Source organism: Pseudonaja textilis, chromosome 3, assembly GCF_049901715.1.
Source record: "Pseudonaja textilis isolate UNSWEBS1 chromosome 3, rPseTex1.2, whole genome shotgun sequence".
NCBI lineage: Eukaryota > Metazoa > Chordata > Lepidosauria > Squamata > Elapidae > Pseudonaja > Pseudonaja textilis.
The window spans coordinates 107,542,993-107,558,192 of NC_141992.1; the positions used below are offsets into that span (position 1 = coordinate 107,542,993).

General features: G+C 39.2%; 1 protein-coding gene and 1 long non-coding RNA gene across 5 annotated transcripts in view; one reads left to right on the forward strand and one right to left on the reverse strand.

Moving 5' to 3' along the window:
- The window catches only part of LOC148126267 (uncharacterized), a 28,408-nt gene extending 17,661 nt beyond the window's left edge, over positions 1–10,747 (forward strand). Inside the window, exon 2 of the long non-coding RNA XR_015743033.1 lies at positions 10,536–10,747. This is a non-coding gene — a long non-coding RNA (uncharacterized LOC148126267). The remainder of the gene's footprint in view (positions 1–10,535) is intronic.
- Positions 10,748–11,903: 1,156 nt separating this feature from the next.
- KAT14 (lysine acetyltransferase 14) overlaps positions 11,904–15,200 on the reverse strand; it is a 148,456-nt gene continuing 145,159 nt past the window's right edge. For all 4 annotated transcript variants that reach the window (XM_026718747.2, XM_087930551.1, XM_087930553.1 and 1 more), the window contains one exon: positions 11,904–12,288. In XM_026718747.2, coding sequence (XP_026574532.1) covers positions 12,115–12,288 — 174 coding nt within the window. In that variant the 3' untranslated portion in view covers positions 11,904–12,114. The remainder of the gene's footprint in view (positions 12,289–15,200) is intronic.

Genomic DNA, 15,200 nt, shown 5'->3' on the forward strand with positions numbered 1-15,200 from the left:
AATAAAACTTACAAAAAAAATGCGAATTCCATAAAGAGTCTTTGGACTACCTGGGCTACCGAGTGTCTAACCAGGGGATTGAGATGGACCCTGGAAAGGTAAAGGCATTGCTAGACTGGCAACCCCCCAAAACACGTAAACAACTTCAGAACTTCTTGGGTTTTGCAAATTTCTATAGGCAATTTATTCCTTCATTTGCCGAGGTCGCCCTCCCTTCAACAGAGTTACTGAAAACTGGGCCTTCCCCAACCAAACCAAAACTCAATCAACCCCTTACTTGGACAACTCTCAGAACGTTAAAACGCTTATTTGCTGCTGAGCCTATCCTCCAGCATCCAGACCCGACCAAACCTTTTGTAGTCCAAGCTGATGCCAGTGATGTGGTTGTCGCGGCGATTCTTTTCCAGAAGAACTCTCAAGACCAGCTGATGCCTTGTGCTTATGGGTCCAAAAAGTTGACACAGAGCATAAGTGGGAGGTTTGGGGAAAGGAGACATTTTCTGTGCAATGGGCTTTACTATCTTGGAGGCATTTCCTGGAAGGAGTGAAGGATCCTTTCAAGGTGTGGACTGATCATAAGAACCTCGAGGCTCTAAAGACACCTCAGAAGCTCTTTTTAGGAAAACAAGTCCACTTGTCTCAATACTTGAAGAGATTCAACTTTAACATGAAATATATCCCAGGAGGGAAAAACATATTGGCAGATGCCCTGTCGAGAAAACCCCAATTTGACAGTCGATGAGAGGAGGTAGTGCAAACTATGATATCAGAAACCAATCTGCAGGCCAAGTAACCACCTGAGGCCAAGCCAAACGCAGCCTCAGACTCCTAGAAGACAAACTGATAACCGATTTGAAAGCAGCACTTTTAGCTGATCCATGGTTTGTTGAACATCAACCTGATTTGACAATGATCGAAGGATTGGCTTGGAAAGGAACCAAGATTTATGTACTCAATACCCTAAGACTGATGATACTGAAACGTAGCCTTGACTCGTGATTGGGGGGACACTTTGGGTTCTTAAAAACCCTACATTTAGTCAGGAAACAGTTCTGGTGGCCAAAAATGAAAACTGATGTCAAAGACTGAAAAGTTGCTCAATTTATGCCACGATGAAACACAGTGGAAAAACCCCTGGCCTCCTTCAACAATTAGCTGAACCAATGAAGCTGTGGGAAGAAATCGCGATGGACTTTATCATAGAGTTACTGGAGAGCAGAGGAAGTACTGTGATTTGAATTGTTATTGACTTATTCTCTAAGCAAGCCCACTTTACAGCATGTAACTGACTACCTTCGGCTAAGAAATTGGTGAAACTGTTTGTGAAGCATATTTATTGGCTCCATGGAGTGCCTCATAGAGTAATTTCAGATTGAGGTATACAGTTTACTGCCAAATTCTGGAGCGAGTTTTTGAAGTCCATTGGGTTGTCCCAAGGGCTTTCCTCAGAATTCCATCCAGCATGCAACGGGGCAGCAGAGAGAGTGAATGCTATGGTGGAACAATACATTAGATGTTATGTGAATTATCAACAGGAGAACTGGGCAGAACTGTTACCATTTGCAGAAGTTGCTTACAACAAGCAGCACAGGCTTAAGTCCTTCCCAAATTAACACCGGCATGGATTTTGTCTCTATGCCAGAGCTTCCTAGGGAACCCCCAACATCCATGTCTTTAACAGAGTGGATGGAATCATTAAAGAAAGTTGGGAGAATACTAAAAAAGCTCTAGCTGAAGCCTCTGAGGAATATAAAAAACGAGCAGACAAACATAGATCCCTCTAACCACAATTTAAAGTGGGGGACAAAGTGTTTTTGTCAAATAAATATCTTAAGTTGAAACTTTCTAGTAGAAAGTTGGTCCCTAAATTCTTGGGTCCATTCCCCATTTCTAAGATAATCAATCCAGTGATGGTCCAATTAAGTCTCCCTCGGCTGTTGGGGAAAACACACCTAGTATTCCATAGTAGCTTGTTGAAGTCTGCTGTAGGTTTTAATCTAAGGCCAATACCAGCAGCTCCCCCCAAACCTCTGATTGTACAGGTTGAGACACATTATGAAATAAAGAAAATCCTTGATTTTAGATTACACCAAGGACTATTACAATATTTGGTGCTATGGAAAGGCTACCCTTTGTTAGAAGCTACTTAGGTGAAAAGTTGGGATATAAATGCAGGTAGATTGATTAAACAATTCCATGAACAATTCCCTGACAAGCCAAAGGGTCCACTTGGAGGGGGCAGAGGGGGTTAAGGGCATTGCATTAACCCCTGGTTGTCTTTTGTTTATTGAATTTTCCAGGATGTGATTTTTTCAAGGGGTGTGTGTGTTAGGAATGTAAATCACCTAACAGTTATTTGGGTTGGAAATATATAAACTAGGATAGACATTTTAATACTATGGCTTTAGGAAAATGATAAAACTATAATTGGGTGTGGTTCCGCAAATGGCCATAAGATGGAGCCAGAAACCTGGATTGTTAGTCTCCGAAGAGAGTCTCAGTGAAGAGAGTGAGTCTCTGTTTCCTTCTGATGGAGAGAGTTGCCGTTCCTCCTAATGACTGTTACTGATCATTGATGTAAGTCTCTTACTGAACTGTTTTTTGATACTGGACTTTGATATTTGGATTATCCCTGAACTGAACACTGACTGCTTTACCTGTGAATGACTTGGACTGCTTGTCTTGGACTGTGCTTAAAAGTTTATTGGAAGTAAAAACTTACATTTACTGTACAGTGTATCTGTAAGCTGTGTGTCTTCACTACTCTCACTATATCTCCCTGTGTGTGCTCATTCTCCTAACAGGGAATTACCTCAATACTGGTTATGGGCCCAGGCCATACCAGGCTCAGATAACTGAGAGTTGGTGTGAATACACAGTACTGTATACAGACAGCTGTTTACTGTTTAATTGTGGGTTACTATCCTGGTAAAGATGGCACAAGACACTTCAACAAGTCTATCACTGATAACCTGGTTGGATGGAACAAACTATGTTTTCTGGTCTATGAAGTGCAGTCTACTTCTGCATAGAGAAGGGTTATGGGCTGTAGTTCAAGATCCACCGGATGTAAATGCTTGGGATCCAGAAAATGAGGACAATGCCAAGAAGCTTGCTGACTTTAAACAGAACAACGAACGAGCTCTTTGTATAATTGGACTAACACTGAGTGACCAGCAGCTAGTCCATATTCGTGGAGAAGAGTCTGCTGCTAAGTGTTGGGAGAATTTGAAGAGGATTTATGTTCGTGACAGTGTAGGTGCACACATATATCTTACACGTAAACTGGTTGGAGCACGTCTTCTGAAAGGTAGCTCTTTCAAGAGCTACATGAAAAGGAACTGATATTTTCAGAGCTGCATCAAGTTTACATCATTCTTTCCTCATTGGATGAAAGTTATGATGATTATGTATCTTCACTGGAAGTCCTGCCCAGAGATAAACTGACATTGACTGACATAACTGGAAAGTTGTTAGAAGAAGCAAGAAGATGGCTGGATAGGGACCAACTGAGGAAGGAACAACCACAAGAAAAGGATTTGTGGTCAACTGCCTATACTGTTAGGAAATGTTTTTCTTGTGGAGCTAGGGGACATATAGCTAGATTCTGTAAGAAAAGAGAAGGACAGAATACTGGTAATCACCAGAAGACCAAGAAGAATGTTAGTTTAGCTATGTCTAGCAATTCAACTGTAAACCACGATTTGTGGATTGTTGATAGTGGAGCATCTCAATGCATTACTAAAGATAGAGAGAGGTTTATAAAAATGTCTACAAGTAAGCAACATGTATCATTGGCAAATGGATGGAAGATGAAGGCTTCTGGTAAAAGTACTGCATATTGTTCTTGTATAAATGAGCATTTAACTATGTTATATGTACCTAAACTGAAATTTAATTTGCTATCAGTTAATCTTGGTTATGTAGTAACCTTTAGGGGAGATAACTGTATAATAGAGAAAGAGGGTAAAAAGTGTTACTGCTACCTTAGAAAATGATTTATATGTGATACATGATGGTCAGTTGAAGATGGCTAACTCAGTTTATAACAATGTTAAGCCACATGATAAATGTACACATTTACTGCATAGATGTCTACGGCATATTAATTTCAAAATGTTAAAACAAACTGTTGAATTGTCAGAGGGAGTAAAATTAAAACCCCGTAGCAAGTATTTAAACTGTAATGCTTGTAGCCAAGAGAAAAGCAAGGTCATTCCAGCAAACAGATTTAATGGGTTTAAGACCAAAGAACTTTTAGAGATTGTGTTTGCTGATATAATTGGCCCTAAGAAACCTAGTTTAGGAGGTGCCTGCTATATTTTGAGTATTATGGACCATTACTCACGATACGGTTTCTGCTGTCTTATGAAAAACAAAACAGAAACATTCCAACATTTCTTTAACTGGCTAAGGTTTGCCGAGAGAAAAATGAGGAGTAAAGTAATTACTTTAGTTACTAATAATGGGACTGAATTTGTTAACAAAAGATTCCAAAATATGTTGAAATTGGCTGGTGTTGAGCATAAACGTTCTGCACCTTACAGATCCCAACATAACTCATTTGTAGAATGAAGAGGGCAAACATTACAAGCCATGGCTCGCACTATGTTATCTGATTCAGGTTTGCCTGAAACTCTGTGGGGTAAAGCCATAATGTGTAGCAATCGTGTTTTAAACAATGTAGTTAACACAACAACTGGTGAACTGCCAATCATTCGTTGGCATGGCAGAAAACCAAATTTAAGCTATCTACACACATTTGGAGCTCCAGCATGGGTGCATATTCCCTCACAAGTAAGACTGAAAGGGCAACATAGAGCTAAGAAGTTATTTTTTGTAGGTTACGAGGCCAACCATAGATCGTTTAGATTCTGGGATCCAGGCACAGCTCATGTTTATTGTAGTGCTAGTGCAAAATTTCTTGAGCACGTTGGGTGGAATAAACTGGAACAGGAACCCAGCAGTGATATTATTATTGACACCCAAATAGTCCCTAAAGATAAAATAAATAAACCACAAATAGCCATTAAAGAGGAAGAACAGGAGGAAGTAGAACAGGCACAGGAGGAGGTAGGAGAACAGGAGCAGGTGGCACAGGTGAGTCCACCAGTAAGCCCTGTAATACCAAGATGTTCAACCCGAGTAACACGACCACCTGATAGATATCAGGCTAGTGTTGTATGCCAAGTGAATACAGTTCCAAATAACTAAAATGAACTAAAACTGTATCCTGCTAAGGATCAGGCTGCTTGGCAGGAAGCAATGGATAAGGAACTGAAATCCTTACAAAAGTTGGAGGTATATGAAAATGTTAAGTTACCACCAGGTAAACATGCCATAGGATGTAAATGGATTTATAAACTAAATACAGATATGGATGGGACTGTTACCCATAAAGCCAGGTTAGTAGCACAAGGGTTCAATCAGACAGCAAATGACTATGATGAGGTGTTTGCACCTAGTCTGAAGTCTACTACATTAAGGGCAGCATTAGTGTGGGCAGCTAAGGAGAAAAACATTATAAATCATTTGGATGTAGAAATGGCATGTCTGCATGCACCGTTGCAACACACTATATGTTTAAAGAAACCTTTAGGTCTCAAAATGGTAATACAACTGATTGCTGGAGATTGAAAAAGAGTCTTTATGGTTTGAAGCAATCAGGATATGAGTGGAACCAATGTATAGTTAAAGAAGTAACTAAGATAGGTTTTGTAGCTGGCATGGCTGATCCATGTTTGTTCAAAAGAAAAAGTAATGGTGTAATTTCATTGTTGCTATTATTTACTGATGACATAGCATTAATCACCAAAACTGAACAAGAAGCTACTAAAATAATCTCACTGTTAGAAAAGAAATTTAAGATAAAACAGTTAGGAGAAATCAAACAATATCTTGGTTTAAAGATAGATAGAACTAGGGGAGGATACAAAATCTCACAGGCAGATAAAATTAATCAATTACTAAAAAGTTTTAAAATGGAACTTTGTAAACTGGCTAAAACACTAATGAATCAAGAGTTTAGCCATAGTGATGTTCAAAGTCTAATTTTGATAAGAACATTTATCAGTCTTTGATTGGTAGTTTGTTATCTCAGTAATTGGTCAAGGCCTGATATAGCATACAGTGTTAACCAATTAGCGAGATTTAATGCTGAATCAACTGAAAGGCACTGGCAAGCTGCTAAACGTGTGTTAAGATATCTGAAACAAACAATGCATTATGCATTGTATTTGGAGCCTAAATATGAACTGAGTTTAACTGCATATGCCGATGCAAGTTTTGCTACAGACATACACGAAAATCTACATTGGGTACTGTAGTATTATTGGGAAAAGCTTTGATTGGATGGAGGTCTATTAGACAGAAACATCTAAGTTTGTCAACAATGGAGGCTGAATTTTCATGTTTGTCTTTATTATGTATAGATTTAGTTTTGTATAAACAATTATTGATTGATATGGGAATTGATGTAAAAGATTCTACTGTTATTTACGAAGATAACCAATCAGCAATACAGATGGCTTCAAATATTGCTGTTCAAACAAGAATGAAACACACAGATTTAAGATATTTAAATGTGAGACAATGTGTGCAAAGTAAAATGATTAAGCTAGAATACTGTAAGTCAGAAAACAATATAGCGGGTCATTTTACAAAGGCCCAAGGCTCTATAAAACATAAGGCATGCTGCGAGGATTATGGACTTAGAATGTAAGGTTGTATATATTGTCCACCCAAAGGGGAGAATGTTAGGAATGTAAGTCACCTAACAGTTATTTGGGTTGGAAATATATAAACTAAGATAGGCATTTTAATACTATGGCTTTAAGAAAATGATACTGTAATTGGATGTGGTTCCGCAAATGGCCATAAGATGGAGCCAGAAACCTGGGTTGTTAGTCTCCAAAGAGAGTCTCAGTGAAGAGAGTGAGTCTCTGTTTCCTTCTGTTGGAGAGAGTTGCCGTTCCTCCTAATGACTGTTACTGATTGTTGATGTAAGTCTCTTACTGAACTGTTTTTTGATACTGGACTTTGATATTTGGATTATCCCCTGAACTGACTGATTTACCTGTGAATGACTTGGACTGCTTATCTTGGACTGTGCTTAAAAGTTTATTGGAAGTAAAAACTTACATTTACTGTACAGTGTATCTGTATGCTGTGTGTCTTCACTACTCTCACTACGTCTCCCTGTATGCACTCATTCTCCTAATGGGGAATTACCTCAATGGGGGGGGGGGAGACACCTGTCAACTTTGGAAGCCATATTGAGATCCAATGCATCCATGCTGCCACAATTGTGGCTGGGAAAGTGGGAGGGGGGAATTCATTTGAGTATATCTAGTCAGACATAATTCTTTTTCTGATTCAAGGTCATGTTGCACATAGCGAAAGGAAGCCCTACTTTGGGATGGATGGTGATTGGGCCATGTGATGTGGTGATGGGTGTAGGGGATGGATTTGTAGTTTTTACTTATTGTAAGGAAGCCTGGAACTTTCAGATTCGGGATTCCACAGTTGTGCCAGTTACTATCCAAATAAAAGGAACTTTTGAGAGTTGTCTGTCTCAAAGTTATTGGTTGGAATGGAAGGTTGCTGGAAAGCTCACAGCATGCTTCACAATGGGGTACTCCTGGATCTCTTCCCTCTCCTGGAGCCCATTACAACACAATGCGACCCTGCCCCAATTGCACCTGACATCTCTCTCTCTCTCTCCCTCCCTCTCTGAATCCTTTTTCTGCTTGTTCTCTTTCTGGCTTCCATAAAAATGGGGGGGGGGATAATTGGGCTTTGTGGGGGGAAGGGTGCTGGAGGGTGAAGTTGGTGTATTGTAAAAGTTGGGATGCTTTCTTGATTATGCTTGTGTGGGAAGAAAAAATAGGCTATTGATCTATCAGATTCAACAAGGCCTTTGGATGATAGCAGACCCTCGCCATTCAAATTGTTCAGCCTGTCTGTCCCCTTTTGCCCAACTGAAATGACTTTTAATCAAAGTAGCTGTCCTCTTTCATCCTAAATGATGTTGAACTTACTTCTATAACTGATATCGGTAGCTTATGTGCAGATATTGCTTTGTATGTTTCATTTTGTGTTGTTCTTACGAACAAGAAAGAGTGAATGTGGAAAGAAAAAAATAGGCTATTGATCTATCAGATTCAACAAGGCCTTTGGATGATAGCAGACCCCAGAATAAAAGAGACATGAACCAAAGTTTTAGACAGGATGATTTGAAAATGTACCAGAGCTATTTGTAATCCTTCTGAGCTGTTTTGTGGAGTGTGATTTTGCAAAGTACGTAGTTTTGAAAACCATGAGAAATAGGGAACAGAAAGTAGCCGATGGATAGAAGTTTGAGATGTACACAGGTATATGTGGAGACTGTCAGTAAGAAAGAACAGCGAAGTAAGTTATGAAATGCATGCAGAAAAGTATAAAAAGAATGTCTTGGAATGTGTTCAGGGCCACTGATCATGGCTACTCCTTGCTGGACTCAGCCATGTCGGTGGAGCTCCAACATGGAGCTCCGCCGGCCATTCCCATAGCTCAGCTCAGGCCAGCTCAAGTGGCTGCCATAGCCCAACCCCCCCCAGGGGGCAGCACCACGAAGGTGCCAAATTCCAAAAGGTCCTCTGTTGTAAGTAAAGTACAGAGGGGATCCCAAGGAGTTGGGATTTTTCTTAGCCCAAGTTTGGAACCATATGGAGGAATATGGTGATGATTTTGCCTCAGATGCAGCAAAAGTGAGATGTGTCACCAGAATATTAGAGGGGACCGCAGCAAAATGGATGGTCATCCTGCATAACAGGAGAAACCCAATGTTTCATCATTAACAGAGTGGATAACCCAACTCCAGCTTACCTGGCCAGTTACCCGTAAAGTAGCGATCACCTACCGGTGGGCCGTGAGAAAATTTTGGTGGGACGCAGAGAAATCTCACCCCCAGGGCACCCCCCCAAAGCAATTAATCCAGGCTATGCAGAAACACAAGGCTACGCATCCCACATGGCCTGCGGGAACCCTCCCTGCCCACTCCTTACCAGCAAACTTGCCTACTAAATTCCTATTTTTCCTTTTTCCAACCATCATCTGTTCTGCTGTACCAGGAGATTTAGATTAACTAGGAAGCAGGAAATGGTTGGATTTCTTGCTTTCTAGCTAGTGTTTAGATCTTCGGCTCTACTTTTAAGCACTGCCGAACCTCCCTTAGGACTGAAGGTTCTATTATTCAGTGCAAACTCACGGCAAGCAAATTTGAGAGACTGAGCTAGCCGATGGCAGATAGATCTCTGAATGATTCTGTGAACAACTCAATCTACCTGCCTGCTTTGTCTGATTTTGGGTAAAAGTTGCTCTTTTTAAAATAAAAAAAAATCAATATTTACATACATGGTGTGTTGTGAGTAAATTTTGTCAGTTTGCTTGCAAGCAAATTTTATGTGACAGGCTGAACTAGCCAATGGCAGATAGATTTCTGAATGAATCTGTGATTCTGTGAGCAGCTCAATCTGCCTGCCTGCTTTGCCTGATTTGGGTTAAAAGTTGCTCTTTTTTAATAAAAAATTCAATATTTATATAAATATTTATAATATTTACATACAAGCCATGCCCAGCCAGTCACATGACCACCAAGCCACACCCACAAATTAGGCTATGTCCAGATTACCACACCCACAAATTAAGCCACACCAACAAATTAGACCATGCCCACAGGTTAGTGGTCCCTGGGATTTAAAATTATGAGTTTGGTGGTCTGAGGTCCAAAAAGTTGGCGACCCCACCGTAAAGCATTAGATGACACTCATCAAGCTCAGACAAGAAGAGAGCTCCACAAAAACCATACCAAGTGGGTGATAAAGTCTTCTTGTTCACTAAGTATTTAGAAACAATCCAGAAATATAAAAAATTGGGACCTAAATATGTGGGACCTTTCCCAATTGTACAAATTGTGGATTCTGTTGCAATGCAATTACAATTGCCAAAGATGCTTAGAAGGATCCACCCTATTTTTCATGTCAGTTTGTTGAAACCTGAACATATGTCCAAATTGTGACCTGACTAGGCTGTCCTACCAGTTCCTCTTTTAATTAAGGGTTGTTTGAGATTAAAGATATTCTATATTCCAGGAAACAGAGAGGAAGTCTCCAATATTTAGTTCTTTGAAAGCATTTCCCTCCTCAGTCGGAATGGGTGAACGAATAAGCCCCTAAGCTTATACAAGCATTTCATTCAAAATATCCTGACAAACCTTAAATTCTTATATATATAATATTGTCTCTAGAATGTTTATTTTCCTATTGTTTTACTCTCTTTTCTTTCCTAGGGCTAACGCCTCTTTTGCAGGAGGGCCGAATATCAGCCTCCAAGAATCCTTCTTCTGCTTGTTCTCTTTCCAGATGCCATAGAAACAGGGGGATAATTGGGCTTCGTGGGAGGGTGCTGCAGGATGAAGTTGGTGTATTGTAAAAGTTGGGATGCTTTCTTGATTATGCTTACTTGCTTACTGACCAGATGTACTCTTATTTCTCTAGGCCAAGGTCAACTGCCTTGGAATACCAGATGTGTGAAACGCCACCTGAAGATGGTACCCACATGACATTATACACACCTCAGATTGGATGGCCAGTTTGAACTATTGGGGGTGGGAACATGGGATAACTTTCTATATGTGATTTTCGCACCTATTGCCTCAGATCTTGTATTTCTTCTGCAAATTCAGTAAAAGTCCTTTTCTCTATAATAATGGAGTTTAAGGTTTTCTTTCTTGGATTTTGAATGGAGCTACAGCTGACACAGAGAGAGGAAGACAGATCCTGTCTCCGCCTTGCCCAGTTTTGCAAGGATTCAGCAGATGCTGCCTTGGGATGGGGGTGGGAATTTGTTCCCATTCTTTGCTTGCCAAATGTCTTCTAGGGTGCCCAGGGATTATATTTTCCAGCCATTTTGGACTGAGTTGCAGGATGCATATATGTGCGTGTGCGTGCTGCTGCTTAGGATGATGCTTCTCTGAAGTGCGTGCAGTGATCCACAGCCTGACAGTCACTCGTTTTGCAACACAAGGTTTATTTTTATATCTTTCCAGAGATAGAGAGAACATGGTCAAATTTCCTTATAGTTATTCCCTGGGTGTGTGGTTGGGACGTGGAGGTGGAGAGTGGGAGGGAGGAAGGGAGAGAGAGAAAGAAACAGAGAGAGACAGAGAGAGATGAGTGAGAGGGGGATGAGAAGAAGATAGAGAGGAGATTGAGAGAAAAAGAGAATGAGAGATGAGAGAGGGACACAGAGAGAAAAAGATGAAAGAGAGAAAAAAGAGGAGAGAGAGAGAGGGAGATAGAGATAATAATAGAGGGGGAGATGGAGAGAAAAAGGAGAAAGAGAAAGATGAGAGGGAGAGGGAGACAGAGAAAAAGAGAGAGATAAGAGAGATGACAGAGCAGGAGATAGAGAGGGAGAAATAGAGGTGAGAGGGAGGGAGGAGAAGAGAGAGAGGGAGATACCTATTCTCCATAGAAAAGAAAACACGGGGAGCCACAAAACCTGGGTAGGCATGGCTGGGGGTCATGTGACTGGGTGGGAGTGAGTGATGTCGAGTTGGCTACACCCACCCAGATTTTGTGGCTCCCTGTGTTTCTGTGGAAAATGGGCCCAAGTGGCTCTTTGAGTGTTTAAGGCTGCAGACCCCTGCACTAGAATATAAACTGAAAGCAAGCCCCACTCCTTACTAACACTGATGGTATTACCTAATTTGGGTAATGAAACATCTGCAAGAAAACAACCAGGCTCAGAGAGTACCAAAGACCCCTCATTTTAAACCCCAAGCTATAAATATTCTCCTGTATTGATACTGTTATTATTTAGCACTTGAACTGATAAGGTTCTTCACAAAAATATTGATCCAATTTCACCTCTACAATAAATTGAATTTTTTATTTTTAATGGATTTTTCTTGTCAAGAATTCCTCTTCTCAGAAATGTCAAAGAATTCTCAGAAAAACTGAACAGCAAATATCCAGCTTATCCAATGAATAAAACAGAGCAGTGAGCAGCATTCTATGCCAAATTTTCCTTTACTGACAGGTTTTGTACAAACATATCTACTAAGTTTATGTATTATCGTCGCAATCTCAGGAAGAAGGCATGTTTGCACTCCTTACTATCTAAAGGGTAATATTTGTCATAAAAATCTAAAATATATTCCTCAGTTTTAAATCCAAACTTCTGATATAACAGCATTGCAGAATTACTAGCAGAGACATGGAGAGTTGCATCTTTTCCCATGCAAGTCTGTAAAAAAGAAAAGAAAAAAAGAATTATATCAAGGTTACACGATTCCTCTTTTTAATAAGGTAAATAATTTAAGACAGTAGAAATACCAGATCCTACATTAGCTTCCATATAACACTGTTCATGTTGTTCCCTTGTAAGGAGTGAAACATTGGCACTGAAACGGAGTTCTTACAATATTGAAGGACAAAGAGAACTTCAGACTACCAGTAGTCATTTAAAGAAACCTCAAGAATGGCACATTTGGAGAAGTGAACCATTTTCTTTTAAATAAACTGACATATTACTTAAAATGTTTTGGAGGGGTTTAGATGTATGCTGCAGTCATGACATATGATTATATGTTGATTGTATCAGATGTTTTTGATATATGGTAGTGTTATCATTTTCATGCCTTGTGTTGGTTGTGTTATAGTGGGTTGAGTGGTCCCTTACTTTTTGATAAAGTTGTGGGAGTATTTGTTTGGAAGATGTTACATAAGTGGTCTGTTTTCTTTTTCTGGTTTGCTGTAATGTGTTTGTACTGAAAAATGTTCTTATGCAGGTCTTCTTGTGGGAAGTTGGGTTGTTAGTTTGATTAGTGGAGGGCTTGGCTAGTGTGGCTGGTTTTTCAATAGACTTGTGTTTCTAGTTTGCACCATTTCCTCTGCAGATGAGGATTTCCAGGAATAGTAGTACCTTTTTTTCTTCTTCCCTTGTGAAACATATTGCTTTGAAAATATTTATTTTAATGTGTCTTCTCTATTTTGCTTTATTATAATAAAGATATCTACATATTGGATCCATACTTTGGTTGCATGTGTGGGTCTGCTATGCTAGAATTGCATTACAATCCTGAAACTTTTTTTTTTACAATGATTTACAGTTTGGGAAGGAACAATGAAGAAAAGAAGAAAAATGGGCAGCAGGTTTAGAGAAGGAATAAAATGCACATCTGTCCCTTTAAGAAAGGGATTTCCCATCATCATGACATATATAAACAATTTCATAATGTCTTTACCCCTTTAATTAACAAGTATAAAACTCTTCATCCCATAACACTTAGTAATAAACAGCTCAAATAAGTAAATCTTCTCCTTATCTAATTATCATCAAAGAATCCAAGCAGAACTCCAAAATATTAAAATCAATTAACAGCTATACAAAGTCAACTTTCCATGTCTTGACTATTAGCTACAATTGATGAAATACCCATTTTAAAGGTACAAAAATGTTCAAATCATCTAATACTAACCCCCCTAAAATTTAAGATAACAAAAAGAGAACTTTTCCCCTTTAAAAAGACACCAGTAACTAGTAACACAAACCAACTGCCAGTATTGCAGGGATAATTGTCTCAAGTAGCAATGTATCTTATTCAAATACATATTCCATATCTCAACTCTAACCTACTCACAAATAAACACACACACATATGTATGTAAAAAGGAAAAAAATTCATTATTTTTTAGTTTAAGAACATTGTTAATGCATACACACACACACACACACACACACACACAGAGAGTATATATGGATTAACAGTGTTCTTAAACTAAAAAATAATGAATTTTTTTCATACACACATACACGAAACAAATCCAATGTTGTACCTCTGGTCTATCTATATTTGAACCTAAATGTGCCAAGGTTCCCTGGAGCCTGAAAAACATTTCTCCAGCTCAAAAGATTGAGAAACAGTGGAAAAAAAGAGTCAATTTTGTCTTCCTTTTCTCCTACAGAACAATCTTTCTCTGTAACCCATTTCAGTAGTTGCTGATGTTGTTACAATTTTCTTCCATACTTTAAAACAGTCTCTTTTGGAATTATTACCATTACTTTCTGGAGTAACCCTTCTTAATTTTTAAGATTTCATACAATCTTCTCTTTACACTAATGTTGTGTTATCTGTGACATCCTTGTCAGTGTATACAGTTCATGAACTGGAATAGACATGGCAACAGGTCAGTCAATGGGAGCTGTTTGGAAACTGAAACATAATGTTTGTTTTGACCATAAGAGACAGTTCGGAGTCTGGGCTTGGCTTTGACTTGCTGAACTGTATATAAGAATTGGTTTGTCCTCTACAAACTGTAACCTCTGTAAATCTAGGTCTCTAGGCCTCTGTATATCTCTACCCTGGCTTCTGTGAATATTGCTTCTGTGTTCCTGAATTTGTATGCTGACTTCTGCTGTGTGGTATTGTATATAAAGAAATTTCTTATGTAAACGAATCCTGCAGATTTACTTACTTGTATGCTAGTCAGATATACTGCACAATACTCTGACAGGTTATGGGTCCAGAGTACACAGTAAGACTGAACTGTAATTAAGATGAAGGACTGCCTGTGTTATAGTAAAAGAGAACAAGGCAGAGGAAGATTGTAGGATGGCTATTTATTTCAAGGAGAGCTCTCTGCCTTGTTTCAGACAGAAGAATTATATTATTTGGGCTGCAAAATTGGAATGTTCCCATATATATGTACATATACATGTACATATACATATATATAAACACTTCTTTATTTTTTATACATCTCTTCAAGTGAGCAATGTGATTTCAGGTTACAACATACATACATAGTCAGTTACGTTTCCAGCTTTTGTATCTAGTTTCTATGAAATCATTATCTATTCCATTAATCTTTAAATAAATTTTCGCTTTGTATTTTCCATTCATTAATCCAGTAACAAAAGCATTTTCGTCCTAAAACATACTGTGTTTCTCATATAATAAGGCCGGGTCTTTTTTTTTTTTTTTGGAGCCCCGAAAAAATGGCTAGAATGTCTGTTCAGGGGTGAATTAATTTCCCCCCACACACACCCACGCTTAGAGCACCCCACGGGCAGCCACACCTTGCCACCAGCCACTCCTAACAGCCGATCATGGTGGAGCATGGAGGGCACACTACCCCGGTCAAGCACCTTTGCTG